The sequence below is a fragment of the Zonotrichia leucophrys genome, chromosome 2, assembly GCF_028769735.1.
Source record: "Zonotrichia leucophrys gambelii isolate GWCS_2022_RI chromosome 2, RI_Zleu_2.0, whole genome shotgun sequence".
In the NCBI taxonomy this organism is placed as follows: domain Eukaryota; kingdom Metazoa; phylum Chordata; class Aves; order Passeriformes; family Passerellidae; genus Zonotrichia; species Zonotrichia leucophrys.
In genome coordinates this window covers 18380993-18403701 of record NC_088171.1, presented here as the reverse complement: position 1 = coordinate 18403701, position 22709 = coordinate 18380993, and the positions used below count along the sequence as shown (strand labels likewise).

The 22709-nt window shown below is 41.3% G+C and overlaps 1 protein-coding gene across 14 annotated transcripts in view; it reads left to right on the top strand.

The window, feature by feature from the left end:
* The window catches only part of KIAA1217 (KIAA1217 ortholog), a 356974-nt gene that overhangs the window by 305755 nt on the left and 28510 nt on the right, over positions 1-22709 (top strand). For 10 of the 14 annotated variants that reach the window (XM_064704110.1, XM_064704108.1, XM_064704111.1 and 7 more), the window contains 4 exons: positions 1022-1845; positions 9818-9922; positions 10345-10394; positions 18161-18321. In XM_064704110.1, coding sequence (XP_064560180.1) covers positions 1022-1845; positions 9818-9922; positions 10345-10394; positions 18161-18321 — 1140 coding nt within the window. The remainder of the gene's footprint in view (positions 1-1021; positions 1846-9817; positions 9923-10344; positions 10395-18160; positions 18322-22709) is intronic. The other 4 variants (XM_064704118.1, XM_064704113.1, XM_064704120.1 and 1 more) reach the window with 1 other exon arrangement.

The following is a 22709-nucleotide window of genomic DNA, read 5'->3' as shown; positions in this document are numbered from 1 at the left end:
TTAGAAATTATAATTTTTTCTTATGCAGTTAGTCCTCAGCTGACTTTTTCATATCCCTCTTCATCCACCTTACCCCAAGGGCACCAGAGCAGGCAGATGATGCTTTCCAGAGGGAGAATTTCCCCTGTCTGTCGTTGACAGCGTTCAGCCATCCAGATAGGCCATGGCTGGGCACAGTGAGGTTCTACACTCTTAAAAGCACACGTGTCCATTGCAGATTTTTGCCAGGCCTCTCTTAACAAAGCACTAATACATTTGTTTTGGAAGTTTTCCTTTTCTTTTCCTTGCTCGCTCATTCCTTACTGCTGCTGCTTGCAAAACTATGATAAAATGTTTGATGATTTTCTGAGCATGTGCTCCACAAACCCTCTGAATCAGTCTTATCTTTGCAATGGCACATGTTACATATGATCAGACTGGTTTCATATAAGTTGACTGTGTTACAGTCAATGAATATGTGTGTTTTTCTACTGTGTTTTGTGTATCTTCTACATAATAAAGACCACATCAAGTCATTAGCAAAAGCTTAAATCCTGCACTGAAGAAAATGGCTAATTAGTTGTAAAATTTCTTTTTCTTGTCTAAGAACTTCAGGTATGTTTGTGATGCCAGAGCATCAGCATTTTTATCCTGCTTTGGAATCAATGAATTCTAGTCTGTGTGTCTGATCAATAAACTGTGTAAGTCTCTCACTGGCTACATGTATGTGGAACACCTGGCACCACAACCCCTGATTTCAGCTTCAGTAGCTGTGAATATCAGATTAGGGTGAGATTATATTTGCATAGGTAAAAGCATTTTTAAACCTCTCATATTCCTTTAACATACAGCCCATTTTATTGCTATTTATAGTTGTTGTTTTTGTTAGGCACTGAGGTCCCAAAGTGTTTTATTTATGCAGATATAAAATTATTTTGTCTCGAGGGTTTGTTTTTATTTCCTAATTTTCTGTGGACAACCCACATCATACTTTGCTCATTCAGTGATTTTGTATCTGAGGTGTTTTTTCTTCTCTTTCCAGATGCAGAGAGAAATTGCTTATACGGGACGAGATGGCCCAAGTGGTTCCCGCCCTGGATCTGCCACACACCCTCTGCACGCGATGCCCAGCTCTCCCCCCTCCACCCCGGTGCCCCACTCCATGCCTCCCTCTCCATCCAGGATTCCCTATGGTGGGGGCCGGCCCATGGGCGTGCCAGGCAATGCCACCATCCCCAGGGACCGGCTGTCCAGCGTGCCAGCCTCGCGCTCCATATCGCCCAGCCCGAGCGCCATTCTGGAGAGACGAGACGTGAAGCCAGATGAGGACATGAGTAACAAAAACCTTACCCTGATGAGAAATGAAAGCCTGTACGGTGACCCCTACTTGTTTCACGAGGGGAGGATGAGTGTGGCTGCACCACACCCCGGACACCCGCTCGATGTCCCCGATCACATTGTCACCTACCATCGCAGTGCCATGAGGTCATCAAGCACTTACTGCAACCCCTCCATGCAGCCCGAAATGCTGGAGCAGTCCTTGTACAGACAAAAGTCACGGAAGTACCCGGAGAGCCATTTGCCCACTCTCGGCTCTAAAACACCTCCAGCCTCACCCCACAGGGTGGCTGACATGAGAATGATCGATATTCATCCTCACCATGGCCCTCACATTCCCGCCCACACCATCCAGCCTGACAGGTCTTCCCCCAGCCGCCAGTCCTTCAAAAAGGAGCCGGGAGCACCCGTGTTTGTGGATGCGAAAGCGCGGAGTGCTGTGGGCATGGCCGAGGCAATGCCCTCTCCCATGGACAAGCAGGCTTTTGGCTATGGCTCACCCACCATGCCCAAGGACAAGGAGACAAGGTGAGGCAGAGCTGGGGTGTAATTTATGCAAATGAGAAACGTTCCTAATCTGCACATCCTTTGTCGTTTAAGACTCAGGGGACAATGTAATGTGTAGGAGGCTCCTGCACCCGGCTGCGGTGTTTATTAGCTGTCTGTCAAGGTACTTAGTAATTTAGGGGAGATGTGACACCATCCATTATTAATTTGAAAGTATTGTCAACCCATGATGAATCCCTAGTTATTTTCATTTGTGTAAATTTCAGTCATTGGAAAAAATATAATAAAATAAAATGATTAACTGGGATTTTTCTTTGCAGACAGCCAGATCATGTTACAAGAACAAATGATATTCTGTTCCTGCTAATAAGTGAATATATTTCACCCCCGTTAAGAATGACACTCTGATATTACAATTTTGGTTCTTTATGGAGTGAAGTTTTTCTCATCTAGGGTTAGGAAATGGGAAGAATTTATCATTACTGTCTTATCTCCTGTAAAACATGAATTTGCATAAAAATAGGACAGTTGTTTACAATAATCTTCCTTGAGGGGGAACTGCTGAGAAAAGCAAGTCTGTCCCAGGGAAGAAATCAAAACATGAATACCATTCCCAATAATTTTTCCAGCATCACAAGTAGTTGGTGACCTGACTGTTGTTAACTTCAGTGTGATGGCAATGATGACAATGATCTCTCCTGTCTTTTTAAGGACCAAATTTATACAAGGGTCTGTGAAGGCTTCTCCTGCCTTAGACCCTGCCCTGGGAGAGAAAAATCATTGCACTGCCAGGTGGTTGCTATGTGTTTATATGAGCTGTGTTAATCTCTAGTGTATTGTTTGTGCTGTTAAGTTTTATAGAGCTCTTTAGGGAAGTGAAGATGAATAGCTGGAAAATGCTGAGCTCACAGAGGCCAAAGGTAACTGCTGATTGCCTTAACCACTGGGAAGATACAGAGCTTCATATGGACCCTAGGCTTTCCCTCTATCTAAGCAGCTTGCTCAATAATTAGTTGCTGCTTACCATGCTTGGCCAGAAAAAAAAGTGGGTCATGAGATCCACTGGTGGGGAAAAAGTGGAAGAATATATAGAAAAACAGCCACCCACAAAAATTACAGGCTTATAGCTTGGTAGTTATGACATAAGAGTACGAGATAGGGCATATTACGATGTAAAATCAGTGAAATTGGATTTTTATGTATCTGTTTCCGAGAGAAAGTTGCAGGTATCTGAAATTTCGTTTCAAGCCGTCATTATTACATCTAGGAAATTATTTGAAGGAAATTTGCCAATTTTAGTCCATTTACAGATTGAAAATTCTACAGAGTTCATTATAGGAATTGAAAATAAGGAAGGACATCAAAAATTTTTATGTTTGTACAATTTTCTGTCTTCTGGGCATCTCTGCTGTTCGCTCAGCTGCACAGATATACACAAGAGTGTTTGGTTGTGAATGGATAAAGAGAAACTCCACAGATAGTTCTACAGCTCCTTAAAAGGAGTTTTGCACCAGGTGTTTTAATCCTTGTCCCAGAATATATTAACAATGAAGAAAACAACATTTGCATAATTGCACTTCCAAATAAATACATGATCTTAAAATTCAGCATGGTATGTATTAGTCACATGACACTGAAAGAATAATTTTGAAAGCTGTCTTTATGGGTTGTGGCTTTTTTTAACCTTGAGGAAGTGTGACTTTCTAAAAGTAATTGTAAATATCAAAAGGAATTCATGCAAATTGCATGCAATATTAAGAATTGGGTTTGAGTTCTACAAACACAAAATGCTCTAAGCTTTAATTTAGCTTTATAATAATCTCGTGAACTTTGAAAGCAAACACTGTTTAAACCATACTAAACTAAACAAGGAGTTATCCATGTTGAGGTGCTCTTTTCCTGCTTCATTTGGGATTGAGTTGTTACAAGGTTGTTATGGATATCTGAAGGGTGATGTACCTAATGGCAGAATGGTATCCCCTACCTTGTTGTGTAGGACTTAGAGTTTACACCCGTAAACAGTATGGGCTTGCTTCTGTGAGAAAGAGTATTTTGGGGATTGTAGAGATAGGTCTGAATTCATTCTCTTCCAGGCAAGCTAAAATGAGGTGTAGGCTGCTCTGTTGTGTGTTATCCACTTGGTGATGCCAAGTGCCTGAGAGCCAGGCCGCAGCAAGCACAGGGCAGTGTGTTCAGTCAGCCTGCCTGCAGAGGTGTCAGCTCTGGGCACACAGAGCAGCTCTTGGCCTTGGAGCTGCTGAGGAGAGAGGTCTTTGTCATCTCTGCACTGTGGCACATGAGACTCCCCATTGTGGCGCATGAGACTCCCCATCCTGACTCATTCAGGAGCAGACTGAGGACCCTGCAGGCACCAAACCCATCATCTCAGCACTGTCGTTTATTTAATCCCTAGTGGAGTGTGCTGAGAGCAAAGAAAACATCTCTTGTGTCATGACTTTATGGAAATTTCCTCGAAGCAGCACTGTCACAACCTCAGGACAATGCAAGTTTAAGTATAAATGAGGGAAAAGATTGAAAGGGATAGTGACAATGTCAGAAGTAAAAGTGAATCTCTCTTCCCATCTCAATTCTTCAATTTTGCTGTCCAAGGCTGAACTGGGATATCTCTGTACTTTATCAGAAAATGTTGGGTACTTAAAACAGATATCCTGGTTTTGTTGAAGGAAATGGTTCCATTACCTTTGGAACATTAATTGCAGCAGATTTGGATCTACAAGAGATCCAAATCTGGGATTTCTGAGCTCTTCTGTTGGAGTTTCCCATTTTAATTTGACACCATGGAAGCCAGTTTCATCAAGCCAGTTATTTAAAGCAGAGTTGAGAGGGATTTAATTACTTCATGTAATGCTTTCTTGTAACTCTTTTACCTTGGCTATTTCCAAGATAACTACCTCTGTAGTGGTATAAAGGATTGACTAAATTCTCACAGTTAATTCATTTACCAGAAGAGTCCCATATAAAGCTCTTTTACAACAGTGAGAAGAAACAAATTAATGGAGATTTAAAGAAATAAAAGATGTTAGTATTCATGTACAGAAAAATATTAGAAGTTATAACAGGTTACAGCAGTTCACCTTCAAAGGGTCATTGTCTCTTAAATCTGAGGTCTGCTGGAAGAATAAGTAAATTTTTGTGTGCATGAGTTGTTTAAACAGAGATGTGCTGTCATATTTTTGGATGGCTCATTTGTGTAGTTTGTGGGACATTTCTGGAAGTTACTACAGGCAAAGCAGATGTTTAAATGTTGATAAATTGGAAAAGAAGCTGTTTATTCAAAAGTGCATTAAATTAAATGCTGTTTAACCTAAAACCTTTGCATTTACAACACAATTCTAGATTATTTGATAGTGCGAAATATATATATAATAAATGCTTCTACTCTGAAACAGCAAAGTAACTCTATGGAATACTTCTCCAAAAGTATTTTCAGGGTGTACTTTGGTTCTCTTCTGCCTGAACACAACTTTTGTCCTCTTCTTTTTATGCCATACTAGGGAGAAAAGATGACTGCTGGATTGAGCAAAAAATGTGATCACATTATGGGCTCATGGCTTGCAGTTCAAGACTAAAGTGTAATGGCCACGTGTAGATTATTATATCTTGTTCCCCCCCACAACCACTTTATTGTTTGATATGTTGAAGTACAGATGGACTCTCTATGCATTAGGAAAAATGACCCTACTTTGTAAAGTCATGAACAGTGAGAGTTAACGGAGTGTTTTATAAGGGGAGGCTTTACAAATACACTGTCTCAGACACTTTTCACAGGGCCAGAACTGCATATTCCTCTGTGAAAGGTGTTGAATAGCCAGGCAGAAAAAATGAAGTCAAATGACCAATACAGGATGGAGGAAAGGTAAACTGTATTTTGTCTTCCTTGTGTTAGAGGAACTGTTTGTAGGAAGAGGAGAGGCAGGCTCTGGGATGAGAGTCGTCAAATAATGTAATAGCTGGTGCGCTTCAGAGCTTTCTTTCCTCTTTAGTTTCTGGATGTACAAGGTTTGAGTTTAAACTTCTCCTTAGAGGAATGACATATTCACCTGTGTGAATCCTTCTGTGGGAAGAAAGAATACAGAAGAATTCTGCTGATCTTTGGTTCCCACCCTTTCAAGAAACCCTCTCATCTGTTTTGGGGGAATTTGCAGTAAAGTCTTAAGACACCTTCATTTGAACCTGGGAAAGTCATTGGGAAAAACAGCCTACTCCTGTTTCCTTTCTTTTCCCAGTGAGGTAAAAAAAATTGTAATGAAACGTTTCTATCATACAGTAATATAGAAAGAAATGTGTATTTCTTCTCTGACCCCCTTTTCGTTGCTTCACTTGGAGCTTAACTATTAAATAGGAAGTCACAGAAAATTTTTTCTCCAGGAAGGTGTGCCAGGTAGTTCATGGTGCAGATTTGGTGTTTGAGTACATCTTTTGTGGGTGATGTGCCTGGGGTTGGACAGGAATGTGAATGAACAGTTACACAGACCAGTTTTATTCTGCATGTGTACAAAGTATCTTCTCAGTGATGTAAATATTAAAGATGTCCCCAGGAAAGGGCAGTAACATGCAAGTGGCATGTCACACTTAAATAGCATTGCTGTGACAAGTGGATACCAATTCAGCAATATGCTGTACCCCTTCTTGGAATTACTTCCAGTTCACTGCAATAGAAGGAGTAACTTGAAAGATCAGTGAAGTAAGGAAGAAATATGATATCTGGTGTATCATGTTCCCCAGAGAAGCAAGGGCTTGCTTTGGTTCTGCTGAATTTGGGAAGTGAGATGCTAAGGCAGGGCCCCAGTTCCTGGACATCCCTAGAGCCAGAGCTGTGGGTCAGGCTGCTGGGGAGAAGAGGGCTGGCAAGTGGCCTGTCCCTGCCTTCCTGGCCAGGGTCTGTGAGAAGCCAAAGCCAAGTCTGACAGAGGTCTGCTGGGCGTTGCTTCTGACCTTGTCCTCTCCTTTCCTCCCCCAGCGTGCTGCCACCTCTGACTCTCCCAGCATTCACAGGAAAACAATGTGAAACAATGCCTTTCTGTGCTCAGGCTGATAAAATAGCCATTTCTTTCCCAACTGCTGTAAAAGGGACCCTCCCTGCTCTTCCTGGGTGGTGGAGAGATGCAGCTTTATCTGGGAAATTAATCTGGGAGCAGAGACGGGTTGGCTCTTCTTGGCCTGCCACCCTTCTGGTGGCAGCAAGCAGAGGCACCACTCTGTTCCCTGTCTGCCCTCTGTCCTAGTGCTCCCCATCCTGGCCTGCCCTGTGTCACTGGAGCCTGTCCCAAGCCTGGGGACCCTGCCTGCCCCATCCATGGGACTCTGGCCTGCCCTGTGCAGGCAGAGCTGCTGGGACAGGCTGGTCCCATCTCCCCTCTCCACAGCAGTGAGCACAGTGAGGGGTAGAAAACACAGTGCTGAGAACCAAAAATCACTATTTTTGTCATGGCAATGCTGGTATCCCTGATAGACCCTGGCACAGCCTGAGGAGAGCATTTTGTTCTCCCTCCTGGAGCAGAGTGTGCTCCAGCCCTTCACAAGGAAGTTAGAGGCAAAGGGGTTCACTGCAGATCCTGTCTGTGCTCTTCTGGAGCTTTGTGGTGACAGAACTGGGCCACCAGCCCTCCAGCCACATCAGGCCAGTTTACAGCCCCACCACCAGGCCGTCTGCATCCCTCCCTGCCCATGCTGGAATGAGCTGCCTCCCTCCACCTTCAATCTGACCGCCTCCAAAGATCAGGTTGTTTTATTTAATGCCTAAAAGGCACCTTTCTGACACCTGTTTTTGAAATGTTTGATGCTAATGGTCATAACAAGTCTGGGTGTTACAGTGGAATTATTACAGGAAAAATCTGCCTGGTTTCTAACAGAGAACTCCAGAGCACATGTAGATTCTTCACATTCTTAATGCTTTTACCATATGAAAAATAATGTGTTCTGTGCAATTGATTCCAGTATTTCATTCGTTTTTCATCATCTCCTATCTTGGAACATCCCTCTCCCTCTTAACAACATACTTTCCTAGATTTCATGGCAAAGGACAAGATCAGCTTTGTGTTGCCATAATATCTTTTGAAGCAGAAAATTGTTTCCAGATTATCTAATGTGAGATGAAAAAAACTATCATATTTATGGATTGGTAAAACAGATAGACTTCCAGTTGAGCTTAGTTCCAGGAAGGTTTTGTGATGATTATCTGGGGGAAAAAAAATGTTTTCATTATTAAGTGTCAAAAATGCTGCATGAAAGTTTGTTAGAGTATATTTATCCCTGGGTTTTAGTACTTGTTTTTGTTCCAAAGGTTACTGTAGCCTGCACCAGTTTCTTATTTTAAAACTTGTAATAGTGGAAATTCCGTAACGTATTTCTTGGTTTGAAGTGAATTAAGTCAGATTCACTAGTCTTCTCATCGCCCTTCAAAATACCTTTCAACATCAAGACAGAAAAGTGAGATGCGTGCACTGCATTAAATTGCAGTAAGAACACGTCTGCTGGCTGGGGACTCACTGAGCACTCTCTTCTTCCCTGCTTGTGTCTGTTAGCATCTCATTGCTGTTTTGCTGCCCTGTTTTCTCAACCTCTGGGTGTCTCTGAGTCTCTCCTGGCTATGGTATCTGTGTGCTATCCCAGGAAACCTCGTTCATTCCCTGGATGTGAATGAAATAATTAGCCTGGACAATCCGTTTGGCTGCAAGCAGGGCTGGTTACTTGCTTTTTATCATGTCAGCTTGCTTTTGCCTGTTATTGGTACCTACATTTGAGTTTGTATGACTCTTATTGATTGATGCTATTGCTTTGGCCACCAAACTGCAACTGCAGCTGGGGTGGCCAGAGTTTGGCTGCTCCTGTGTGCGCAGAATGCTGCTGTGGTGATGGATAGGCCATGCAGCATGCTGAGTCTGTGTCTGAGTTTGTGTGTCCCATCTTCTCTCATCAGTCCCTGCTGCTGGTCTTAACCTTAATCTTGCTTTTTGAGAAGTTTTCTTCCCAGTCATCTTCCAAAGCCACAGCCTGCTGTTAGAATGTCCTCCTGCAAGTTTCCCCACACACGTAACTGCTGTGGTAGAGGGATGCCTTTTCATAAGGTGCCATACTGATGTGTGTCTGTGTTGTGGTGTGTCTTTGACATACTGGCATGTACAAGTAGGCACCTGTGTGAGCAAAAGGCTGGTTTGGAGCCAACTGAGGAAGTCCCCTGGTACCTAACTAACATATGGATTCATGGAAACAGATAAACACCCAAATGTTAGCGTTCACATCCAAAAAAAAGTTATTCTTGTTTAGTGACCTTTGGTTCCTATGGAAAACACTGATTATACTTATTATAACTCTACATCTCTTTTCTTCTGTTTTTTGAGAATTTCTCGGGATATGTGCACGAAAGAAAATCTGTTTTATTGTAACATTGCTGTACAGTCTGCATTTTGTGCCTCTCTGTCACATTTCTGTCCTTTTCAAAGCAGACAGTTGTGATGTCAGGTGGAAAGGATTTGGGCTGGAAAGTCGTCTGCTTGGGCAGATTAAATGCTTCCCAGACAAGAATTCTGAGTCTGGGGAAAGTAAAAATAGTAACAAGAAGAAGTGTAAAGTCTTTAATCCTGAAACCTTAAGTACAAACAAAATGATTGCCTCAATGTAGGTAAAAGACAAAATGCATGTAATGCTGAAAAATACTTTTTCACTAGTACCAAGTGGCATTAACAAATTCTTTTAGGTGCCTGTCTTGTGAGGTCGTTAGAAGTTTATTACTTGGTTGTTTGTTCTGTTATTTTTAACTAAGCAGATTTTTTTAAATTGTCTGTTACGATGCAAAAGCTGTCCAAACTGAGATGTGGTAAGCTGCTGCAATAAGGTATATGCAAACTGTACCCAAGGGCCTTTGCACAAACTCTGTAGTGTCTTTCCAATCCTGTGGTAATCATTCACCTAAAAAAAACAAGTCTGAAAGCAAATATATCTGGCTTTAACGAACGGTTCTCTTGTCTTACAGAGAGAGGATACAAGCCATGGAGAAACAGATTGCCAGTTTAACTGGTCTTGTTCAGTCTGCGCTTTTAAAAGGGCCAAATACAAGTAATAGCAAAGATTCTTCTAGGTAAAAACAGAATTCATCTGTAATGATTTTAGTAATCAATCAACAAAAATATATTTGATTGTAATAGTAAAAAAAATCCTGAATGCTCAATCATTTTTAAGTTTCTTTATCATCTCCATGAGAATGCTAGGCAGAGAGGAAGAATATGCCAAATGATAGATGGATATGAACTGCATTACTCTTCTTTGTGATAAAAAGAATTAATGTAGCTGCATCTCTGTGCTTTCTACTGCTTATACTCCATTCATTGCTTAACTTCTACTAAAAGGTGATTTAAAAAAATTACTGATGACTGACAAATTATTGGTGATTTAAATTAAAAAATATATATGTTTTAAGGCCATTAAATTTGTTGAATATAAACTTCACTACAATTTTAATAGTTAATAAACTAAAATTACACTTTTCTTGTTATTATTTAGTGAGAAGATGATGAAAATTGTGTCCAGCAAGAGCAGTGCCGACACTGCAGGTAAGATGATTCACTTTTAATTTACAACTTATTCAGGTATATTAATAGTTCTAACATTACAAGCATCCCAGCTTATGGAAATGTCAAATTTACTTAAATTTCCATGGCTGTACTGTCAGAACTGAAGTTTAAGTGCAGGATATGGGAGTCGATCACATCTTTTAAGAGAGGAATTTCTGACAGGTTGAGATGGTATTTGGAATGAATTTCCCACCTGTGCTGAATAGTTTAAATGAGATGCAGAGCCTCTGCATCTGGTGAATTTTCCAGTGACTCATCCTGTCTATAGGATGTATGTATATCTGCCATTAACCCTAGATGTGTCCAGATTGCTGTAGAAGACTAAATATTTAATTCCTTTTCTTGTCACCTGAACTTTTTCTAAGGTCCATCTGTCACTAGGATACTACTGATGTAATGACACCAAGAAACTTAGCAGTCAGCAAGACAGCACTTTCCCTAATTAAGCCACATTGATCTGTTCCTAATTATTGGTGCGCATCTAAACCTTTCTGAGCAAGCACCAATTATGAAGCCAGTAAGAGCGGTCTTGTTTTAGCATCCCTCCTGGAGAGCTGTTAAGTGTGTAAAAGATTGAGTTAAAACTGTTGACAAAGAAGATTTCCATGTGGTTGAAACCCTTTGTGTAGGGGCTGCTGCTGGAGAAGTCCGCAGGGTATTGGTGTGCTTATGTGCCTCTTCTTCACCTTTGTCATGCACTGAATGCAAATCCAGGCAGTTCCCTGCTTCCTGGTGGTGCTGCTCCCACAGGGAGGTCTGTGCCCGGCAGGTAGTAAACCACACACATTTATTAGCAAACCTATTATGCTCCTAACTAGCCTTTCTGTTGGAGCTGTTAGCTCACGTTCAGGATTCCTGTTTGTCTGGAATTGCACTGTGTCCTCCTAATTGACAGAAACCAAACTATACCTGGAAACTATCAACCACATGGAAGAGAGAAAGAGCTAAAGTCCTGGTACTGAAGCTTTGCTCCCAAGCCACTCTCTGGTGCTGTTCCAACTCTTCCCTTCCTGGATGGGGAGAGGATTACTTAAAGCTTTGAAGAAATAAGTTGTAATTTTTCAGTTTCAGACAATATAGTGAGAAGTCTGTCATTATTCAAAGCAGCTGCAAAATGGTCTTCAGATTTTTCCCTATTGCAGTGTCATTACAGACTGAGTATTTATGGCATTTCCCACTTGCACAGGCCTCACCTCATATAAAGCACTTATGAAACTCTCACAACCAGCACATACAGTGCCTTGTTTTCCTTTTTGTTGTGCATTGCAAACAGCAACCTCTCTACTTTCCCTGTGGTAGTACCAGTTCAGACTTGGTGAGGGGCACTCAGTCAGAGGACCTGATCCAAGTGGGTGCTGCTTTGAGTGGGATCTTGGGCAATCAGAGGTCCCTTTAAACCTGAATTATGTTGTGGTTTGTGTGCACACGTGTAAATGTGCACTCACTCAAATGAGAAATGGAACAATATTCATTGGGAAAGCAGCCTTACATAAAGCAAAAACGGAGATTTCCTGGGCAGTCATGCCCAGCCCACCAGAATAGTGTGGTTCATCTGACCAGCAGCCATTTCCTGGCACTGTTGTTCCCAAATACTCCTCACTCACTACCTTATCATATGACTGACATGTCCCTGAAATGGCAATATTACATCTAACAGCTGCATGTGCAGCTGTGGTGGGTGAGATGGAGGGTGGGAACTTAATTCACTGTCAAAGGCCAGATCATCATCTGTCACTTACTGACAGAGACATTGGCTTTGTCACATGGCCATGTGCCTATCCAGCATGTGAGTAAGGATTCCGGTATTCAGCTTGTGCTATAGATGCTTTTCTCATCACCTGGGAGAAAGGGAAAGGACAGTGGGAGCGGCCATGCAGCCAGCAGTCTGCAAGGATCCCTATCAGTACTATTAAGTATAGTTGTAAATCCAGCACCTGCATCTCTATATCCTGTCCTTCCAACATGACTCAGCCACAAAATTAAATTGTAGCAGGTAGGGAACAAGGTGTGTTGACCCCAGTGTACTACAGTATTGTAGTCCACAGCAGCTATTAGTGGAGACTGCTGTGTAAAAGAATCATCTTGTATAATGGAATATTTTCCCGCTTTTGTACCTGGAATTGCTCAGGACATGGTCCAATGAGTCAATGCAGTTTAGCTTACTTGAAAATTAGGCAATCTGCTGGAATAGAATGTTTCTCATTTTTGTAAATATGCTTGGGTTCAAAGAGAAGCTAGATACACTTCTGCTGACCGCTGTTTTGTTCTTCAATTCACCCCAATCTTTTTTACGTATAGACATTTAGGCAGTGACTCTCTCACTTTACAATTCCACTTGACAACTGTGCACTGAGATACCAGTTTTAGCAATTTCAAAGACTATTTGAAAGACAAAGTGGTATAAAATGTTGATTGAACAGTCCTTTCTAGAGTTCTGATAAGCAAAAATGTGAATTGCTTCCCATTCTAAAAAATAAAATTATCTGTGCAAGATAATATTGTCTTATCAACGTTGAACCAACATTGTATTTTATAGTATGTGTTCCAATGGTAGGAGACTTTTGTGCAAAAAATAGACTACATCCCTTGGGATGGGGAAGAAACCAAAAATTCTAAACCCTTGATAACTCTATATAGCTAGATTGTGAATACTTTGTTTGGGATGTCATATGAACCAAATTGTATTTAATTTGTTTTTGCTGTGCTGGTCTGTAGAAGCCATTGACTTCTTTAACCCCAAATATTAAGGACTCTGAAGAAATCCAGCTTTTTCACTGAGGAAGATGAGTCTGGAATAACAACGCTTGTCTGCATTTCTTATCTTTTATTGCTTTAGGCTCAGTTCTTTCATGGGGGATGGGTTCAAAGAGCAGTAACCCTCCACAGACTGGCTATGTCTCTTCTGCTAATGTTAGGAGAAATTCCATGACTGAATCCTTATAAAGGTCTTCAGTTCCTGAAACACCATCATGGCATCAAGGAACTCATGATTTAGAAACAACACGTGATTCTAAAACCAAACCATACTATTAAGAGTCACCATGGGATTACTAACAAATACCCTGAGAAATACTTGCATACTCTCTTTTCGTCATATTTCTGTTCATCACCTGGAGATTGATAGACTAAATCCTGGATTCATTTATTAAATTGGGATCAGTTGTTTCATGGATTACCAAAAAAACGCAATAGCTTTTTGCTAGTTGCTGCCTTCTAAGAAGAGGAAGGAAGACATTTCAGTATTATTTGAGAAGGGGATCAGGGAGTACAATTTTCTGCATTAACACCACCAATACAAAACAAGAGGAAGATGGCAGCAGGGAGTAGTATTACAAACAACACCACCAATACAAAACAAGAGGAAGATGGCAGCTGGGAGTAGTATTACAAACATAGGGCTCAGATTTGATTCCTCATTCTTTGTGAACTGTCTTGTCATCTGTGTATATCTGTGTGCCCTTCTCACATGCATGACTCTTGCTGTGATGACCTCTGAATTAAATCATTGTCCATATCTGCTTGCTTATCCCAAAGATAGATCATGCTAGTCTTAGAACTCCATCAGCCTTTGCAGACAAAATAGGATGCTGAATTCATTTTGGATCAATGAGATGAAGTTGCACACTAATGTATAGATAGAATATTTTGTTACTTTGAGGCTGATTTAGTGCCATCTAGTAATTGTCACATCTCCCCAAATAATGCTTGAAAATATTGTGTCCTTTAATTAGATTAGTTATTTGTGAAAAAAATGTTGTGGTGTGTCTTCTGATGGTCTTTTGTGCCCACCTGCTTCAAAATAAAATCTTAGCATTTTATTTAAAAGAAAAAAAACTGGGAAACGGAAGGAGAGCAGTGTCTTTACAACCATAGCAAAGGTCAAGTGTCAGTGAGTAGAACTCATGTTCCTTATCCCCTGAGCACATGGCAAACCTTTCCTCTTTCTGCACTTCAGTTTTCTTTGTACTCTAAAATGGCAGCTTAGTTCATTAGCCTTTGTAAAAAGTTAATTTTTTTTATTTGTCCAAAGTATTAGGAAATTATGGTGAGAGGTTGAATTTCCCTTAACTAGCTCAAGAGGGGGTTTATTTAAAAACCCAAGAGCCAGTGCTGTTTCTTTCCCTTTAATCCATTTGGCCTCACATCTAATCACAAAGCTACAGCCTGGGACTATTCCAACAGTGAGCTACACTCCCTAGATGAAGCAGCCCCTCATTCAGCTGCCCTTTTATTCTTTCTTGGTGAAAATATGAATGTGTGAGAAATCAGCTGCTGATGGTTATGGCTCACTTAGTGTCCTGTGTCTCACACCCGCTGCAGTCAGCAGTCCCACTGCCCCGTTTCCCAGGCTCTGAGCACACTCTGCAGCAGGGACACTGTGGCAGCCAAGAGCACCTCATGCTGAAAAGAGGTGGCTGAGGCAGCAGTGAGGAGGAGAGCTGCTTTGTAGGGAGTTGGAGACATTTATTGCTTACAGAAGCAGATCACAGTCCATCTACACTAAAAGGAAAGCAGGCACCCCTTCCTGAGAAAATATATGAATTGACTGGGGTCCAGCATGGGGGGAGGGACTGGTGGGGTCTGATTCATGCCTTGGCTGCCTCATCACAGGGTCAGGGGCTGAGGTTTTGGAGCTTTTTCTTGAGGCAAAGAAAGCACAAAGGTAGGTGTGCTTTCAAAAATAGTCCAGATTTGTGGCTAGGGATCAGAACTCTTGGAGGCTTATCCACATTTTTCAGACTCTCTGGTGGTTTCTGTCTGTAAGGTTTATGAACTAAATACCATTCTCTTAAACAAAAAAGGCAAAAAGAGTGCATGTGGGAGGGAAATAGATGCTTGACTGTAGGAGAAACTGCAGTGTACATGTAGACAGATAAGTATGAGCATACATTAGACAAGCATGGAGTGGGTACATAATGGCAGTGAACGAGGACTGTTTATTTCTTGAGTGTTGCTTTCTGTTAAGGAGCTCTTTGAAAGTCAAGAGACCATTGAATCATACTGGAGTATAGCAAAAATGTGCAGCAGCTTGCTCAGCAGTGTAATGATGAGTACTGTTGTTGAAGCACCAAGCAGATCTAGCTGGAGCAGGTTCAGGGGTGGTATAGCATTACAACAGCCTGCACTAAGCTAGAAGAACTTTTTGTCTAAACATGTCTCCAGAAGCTCATAGCATGGCACACTGTATGTAGCATGGATTCAGCCTGTGCTTTTTTTGAGCAGAATTTCAAATGAAGGTAAAGTAACAAACATGATTCCTTAAAACTTTTTTTTTTAAATAAAAATAGGCTGGTGTGATGTCCATCCTTTAAGAGTCCTTCCCCTAGATGAATTTTGCAAAGGTTGTATTTGAGGTATCCACTCCTCTTGGAAAAGGAATAACTGTGTTGTTATGTTGAGCTGTACTCAGGCTCATTTGGAGGAATAGTTCAAAAGATTATGAGGGATGAGAGCATGGGGAGAGAACTTCCCACTCTGAGAGTTGTACTCATTCCAGTCAGAAGATCTGTCATGCTCTTTAGTGCACTGAAAATTTGCCTTCAGCAGGCAAAGCTCACAACACTGTTTTTTGTTTGATTTCATTAAACTTGATAGAATGTGTGGTTGTGGGAACAGATGATGACCAAAATCCCTGTGTAAATCCATTGATGAGCTATTTTCTGTTTCTTCAGATCCTTTTTTTCATCATAGAGAAGGAAGAAATTGAAGTAGGGAATGACCTAATCATGGAATAGAGTCATGGAATTATTTAGGTTGGAAAAGACCTTCTAGATCATCCAGTTGAGCCATTAACCTAACACTGCCAAGTCCACCACCAGGCCAGGTCCCTAAGCACCACATCTACACATCTTTTAAATACCTTCAGGGATGGTGACTCAACCACGTCCCTGTGCAGCCTCTTCCAATGCTTGATGACCCTTTTGGTGAAGAAATTTTTCCTAATATTAAATCTCCCTGGCTGTAACTTTAGGCCCATAATTTTTGTTCTATTTTTTGTTATCTGGGAGAGGTGACCAACTCCCACCTCCTTCCAACTCCCTTTCAGGCAGTTGTAGAGAGCAATAAGGACCTTGAGACTCCTTTTTTCCAGACTGAACACCCCCAGCTCCCTCAGCTGTTACTCATTAGACTTGTGCTCCAGACCCTTCACCAGTTTTGTTGCCCTTCTCTGGACATGGTCCACCTCTCAATGTCTTTCTTGTAGTCAGGGCCAGTTAATGCTGTAGTTCAGGGAGCATCAGCCTTCTGTGCCATTTGGGATCAAGGAATAAAGTGGATTTGGCAGTGTGATGGGAAGAGTTTGCAGGACTACAAAGTACTGGACTTAAAAAATTAAGTTTGTTGTACTGATGGTCTGTCATTTTGTCTGCTCAGGGAGTGGGGAGCGGGGAGGGACACATTAGGAAAAAAATTTGAAAAATATGGGTGTGTAAGTGCAAATTGTGAGAATGAGCTGACATTTCTAATACCTGATGAACTGGAATTTGCTTGTTCTGTCTAAAGAGAGCTTCTTCACAGGTACTTGAGATTGAAAAGAACAAGCTTGGCATTGTTCCTGTGCAGAAGAGCAGCATTCTTTAACAAAGAAAGTTTTGTGAGGACAACAATAATTATTTTCAGGGTGTGGCTCGGCTCATTTCCTTGTGTTATGCTGTATTCCTTTCTGACAGACTAAGAGGGAGTGGGTGGATGTAACATGGCTGGAGAGCCTCTGGCACACCATCATTTAATTCCTCTGGTTTTATAGGGTTGCTGCTGGAGGTACCTGCTAGAAATAATGCAGTTGTCCTTTAAGCAGTGAAGCAAGATTTTCTATAGAAATCTTTTTCCCATATTTGGCAGCTTGACTGAATCCATCTCCTGTGATGATTAATCAACAAATACGTCATTCAGGAGTCCTGTGAATCAGTTTGCATCAACTTGGTCTCAGACATCTCCTGGGAGGACAGTCCTGAAGTTACTTCCAGAACCAATTTGATTTGTTGCTGTTTTGTGTCATCTGCAGTTAAAACTTGTCCCCTCTCCACTGCATGTGGTAGAAAGCAGTCCTGGAGTAATGCAGTGCTTTGGTAGAACTGAGGTTCCAGCACAGATACACTACTCTGATGCTGTGCAGGCTTCCCTCAAAATATATTGTATAGGAATGTGCTTTTTGTTCATGGAATGACAAAACTTTTTTTTTGGTTTTTTAAAAATGAAAAAACTTAGAAGTTTTTTTCTTTTTAATTAGGTAAAAAGACACTTTATAGGATTTGAGGGACTTTATTTTAAACTTAAGGATAACTAATTGGACAAGAGTGAAGAAGTATTGCTTAAGCAATTTACTTGAAAAAAGAAGAGAACAAAAAAACTAATTGCTCTTGTAAGGTGTTTTACTAGGACCAAGAACATTTAGCACTTGGCTTGTTTTTTTTTGTAAAGAGTTCTATTATTTTGCTTTTTATTAATTTTGTTTTGTTTTTAACATTACTACAAAAGCTATTTTACTAATTTTATGCTTTTTAAAGTAGCTGAACTATTTTAGGTGTAATATAAATGTCTAAGAGCTTATGAGACTTGGCTTAAAAGAAATATATATCAATTGGGTGAGGAGGTGCCAGTTCCTGTTAATACTGAACATTGGCATCCATCATTTGCTTTCCTCATCCACCTGTGTGAAATACCTGTGGATTCAGTGGGCAGAGGAGGGGTCACGTTTGCACCTTCTCTGCTGTGAACTCAACCTGTGCTGCTGCTCATTGCAGGTGCTGCCACCATCTCTGGGGGGAAGAATGCCCTGGGAGCTGTGGAGTCAGCTGTCACCCACCACCCCTCTGGAGCCCCAGCAATGCAGCTCAGCCTGCACGGGATGAAACGCAGCGTGTCGGATCTGCGGCTGCAGCTGCACCAGATGAAGCAGCTACAGGTATGGTTATCTGGGCAATGCTGGGAAAAAAGGTGGCTTGGCAGCAAATGCCTTTTTGCTCCTTCCCTCTCTCTCATTTACTCTCTTTACCTTTTGTACAGTCTCAGTAGCAGAGTTCTAGCAAAGGGCAGACCCAAGTACTACAGACACAAAAGCTTGCATAGTTCTTGAGGTGTGAGAATTAGCTCAGTTAAACTACTGTTGCTAAGATATTGAGAAAAAAAATTAATTTCTAGTTTTGTTGGATGACTCTATAGATTAAAGCACTATTTATATTACAATAATATCAAGTCTGTGATTACAGTTTGGATCCTGCTATGCTATGTGCTGTATAAACATGTCAGAAGAACCATGTTCCTACTCCATACTGTTTACAGTTGAGACAGATCTTAAGTCCCTGAATAAACAACTTTGATGTCAGGAAACCCAAATGTAGCTGAGGATCACTAGATATGCATTAAGCCAGAGTTTGAGTGCTATATTTACAGAATCCAGAAAAGCAGCCAACTTGAACAGTAAGAAAAAACGATATTTCAAATGTTGCGGCAAAGGTTTGTTGTGTCCCACTTACACTCAGGTTTCAAGAATACCTTCCCAATACACATGTCAACACCTCAAAACCTGCAAGAAAGAATACAACCAATGAAGAGTTAACAAAAATAGTATGTTGGCACATACAGTCATGCTGCAAATATAAATATATGCTGTTCATCTCAGACACTGTAAAAATAAGCATATGCAGCTGTACAGGTCTTCAGCCTTTTACTTAATTGGAAACTGAAGAGCACTGTGTATTGTCTGAGAAGATGGAAAAGAAGGCAGAGCACTTTCTTGTAAGACAAAGTGGACGGTGGGGGAAGCTTCAATACTCTGCCAGTCCTCCTTACCCAGAAAGTGACATCATGTGATAGCTATTGTAGGGCTGCAGCTGCTGGTTTTATAACCAGGGTGATGGTACCATGTCAATCACATTTGACTTGCTGATAAATTTTAGAACAAAATAATGATAATGCAAATCAGAGTTCAGAGCATATTTTACCTTCACCTCCTTATCTAAAGAAAATTGAATTATGAACCAGTCATCAAGCAAAGAAGCAGAAGGGTGAGGTAAACATCAGTGTAGGAAAATGTGTCCAACTGAAGGTCCTGTGACAATGTCCTGTGCTGTTTGCTGGGAGTGCAGAGATGGCAGATGATATTTGGAGCAAAGAGTTGTATCAGGTGACCTCTGCCTGTGATACAACTCCCCTGTGTTTAAACTTTCAGTTTAGGATGAGTATGCTCCAATAGCAAATGTCCCTTTCAAAAGCTGTCCTCAGCAGTGCTGCCTACGTGCCAGCCATCGTGCTCCTCATCTCGTTTGAAGACACTGGCATGTGATCTCTGCCCTGGCACATTACGTGTAAGTGCATATTTTTCCACATTTGTGCTGCAAACCACTGCAGCGCCTCTGTCCTCCTCCACACCATGTGCCAAATGCAGCTCTTGGCAAATGCCTTGGGTCTGGTCCCCAGCTGTGCTCAGCACATGGCCCCAGAATTGGCTGGAGGCTGCAGGGCTGCTTGGAGGCAGGGAGCTCCTCCTTCCCACAGGGCTGCCCACCAAGGAGGTGGCATTTCCCTGGCTGAGCTTTGTCTCCATGGCCCTGCCCAGGGCAGAAGCCTTACTTGTGATCAGACATAACATTGTGGCACGCAGCAGTGAAGGAATTTCTACCATCTGCACAAATCAATGCTGCCAAGGAGGTCTTGAGAAAGGAAAAAGGACATATCCCGAGTGTGCTCATTAACTCCAGCTGGCTTCCCTTAATTCAGAAATTATAGCAAACTTGGTGCATTGAGCTAGTGGGAAGTGGAGAAATTTTGATAGTCAGTGGAAGAACCTATAGCTCAAGGGAAGCTTTGGTATGTTACACATAAATTCCATTGATGAGAGTTTCTGTCATGGCATTCCTGAGCTATTTTGAAAAAAAGCTCACAGTTTGTAGGGCAGCAAGTGAAACAAGCAGTGTTTTAAACTGAAGAGTGTTGCAATATCACATTTTAAATTATATACTTTGTGCTACATTTTTTTCAAAAATAATTGTAAGTAGAAGGAAAAAAGTATTTTTTCTGGTTTCCCAGATTGTTTTCATTTCATGTTTGACAGTGCTTCCTATTTTTCAATTTCACTGTTTCTCCTGGTCTGGCAGTCAGTTTGTTCCTGTTTGTGTGAATTTTTTATACAGTGACAGACTAGAAGAAACACTTCAGAAAAATACAGGCACAAAATTTGGCAGGATAACTAAGAAACAGGAACAGGACATAAAACTGTGTTTAATAATGTCTATTGTTTAATTTTCAATTGATGTTACCACTGTAAGTTCATACTAATTTTCTTAATAGAATCAGAGAAATGCATGATAGAAAAGACCCATTAATTTGTGTATCCTTTGTTTGTGCTGGCAAAATCTTCTTTTTAAACCATATCCAGCAGCAATGGATTCAGATGTATTGATTCACACACCAGATAAACATATATTGTGAGATGCCACCAAAAAGTTTAGATGTGGTTGGATTTTCAACAGAGATCCTTGGCACACATACATTTACCTCATGGCTGTTGCTAGAGGCTGCGTACACTTCTTGCTACTACACTTGCATGTTCTAAGTGCTCTGATTTTCAGAGACATTCAGGACAGACTCATTTCATGGTGCTCTGGAGTTTTCCTCAATGCCAGAGATGGGCTGTAACCCAGCCTGTGTCCTGAATGGATTTGCCGCTGGTAACAATTGAGCCCATGATGACTTAGTGGGGTTGTTCATTCTGTGCTCCCAGGTATTGAGAGCTCTTAGTACCAGGTTTGAACCAAGCCTTGGATATATGTGCATGGTTTATATCATTATTTTATATGTGCACTGGATTTTTTGTCTACTCCTTTCCTTTAACTGAACTCACTTTAAGGGAACACAGTTAGATATGATTAATGTTCCCCATTAGGAACGTGTGTGCATGCATGCTTTTCCTTCACTTAGTGCACTGTTTGCAGGGAAGTGAGTGCTGCAGAAAGGACAGAAAATGTAATAACACTGTCATAAATGGTATGATACTCAGTTTCACAAGTGTAACTTTGAATTAGAAATTAATATATATTTGACCTGCATTATAGAACTGGAGCTGCTGGCTTTAATCAATGTATGGTGACAAACTTCAGGAGCTAGATACTTAGATTCTGCAAGGTGCTGAGCTGCAGGCAGCTGTGGCTGTGCCCTAGAGTTCATGGGGAGGTGGGAGATACCACTGGGCAGGTCATGCTTGTCTCCTAATGAGGAGCAGGGTTGTGAACCAATACTTGATTTTCTAGTTACCTGTCTCATAGATAATAGATAATAATTGGTTCGAAGTGAACTGGACTGGTTATCAGATTATGCTTGGAGGGGGTACCAGAGGCAGAGCTGGGGTAGTTTTGTGAGAACAGTAACAAATAATGGCTGAAGCACAAGATGAAGAAGAGGGCCAAGGAAGGTATCTGGAGAAATTGGTGAGGCTGAAAGTGAGAACCAAGGGTAAAGAATGTATGAGCGATGCGAGAATTCAAAAAAAGCATGCTAAATTCTGTATGAATGCTGCTTGCAGTTATAAGATGAGGTAACTCAAATTAGCAAGAAATTACCATTTGTTGGTGACAGGAAAGCCTGCATTGGTTTTCCTTACTTTTAGTACATGCCTTTAGAACTTCAGTACTGCTTCAAGAAAGATTCTTCAAGAATGAATGTTTAAGATTGTTTATTTGGCTTGTTTTCAAGCAAGCTTATAGTACAAAGGTTCTGTTTTGTGGAACCAGAATAACTGTGGCAGATCCATAAAACATCTTTTCGTTGAGATGGTGGAGCAGAGGTGCTCAGAGGGGCAGATGGGGTGTGCACTTATCCAGGGAGTCTCACATGTGTTTCTGCTGGCAGAAGAAAAGAAAGAATGAAGTTCAGTTCCAGAGCACAGAGGTAAATGGGATGGCCAGAGACTGCCTTCTCCTTCTTGCTCCTGCTCTCCCTGCCTCATGCTGTCCTTTGGCTGCTGACTGACACAATTGCTCCCATCCTACAGTTCTTTTTGTCTCTCTGAACCCATATGTACTTCTCCCTTCTTTATCTTTTGACCCTGTTCCCAAGGCATGAAGAAGCTCAGGTTTTCTGTAACTAGCCAATTATTGCATGAATTTTCATAGGAATAGTAAAAGCATTTCTTTGATACCAAGATTGAGTCATGTTCCAAAATTAAAGAGCTCACTCCAAACTCTGAGGTTTGGGAGTCCTCAACATACAAGATTTTTAGAAATCTTATTGTGTTACATTTTTATTCTCTGTTCTCATTATCAGAAATAGATGAACTTTTATGACTGAAACTTCCTG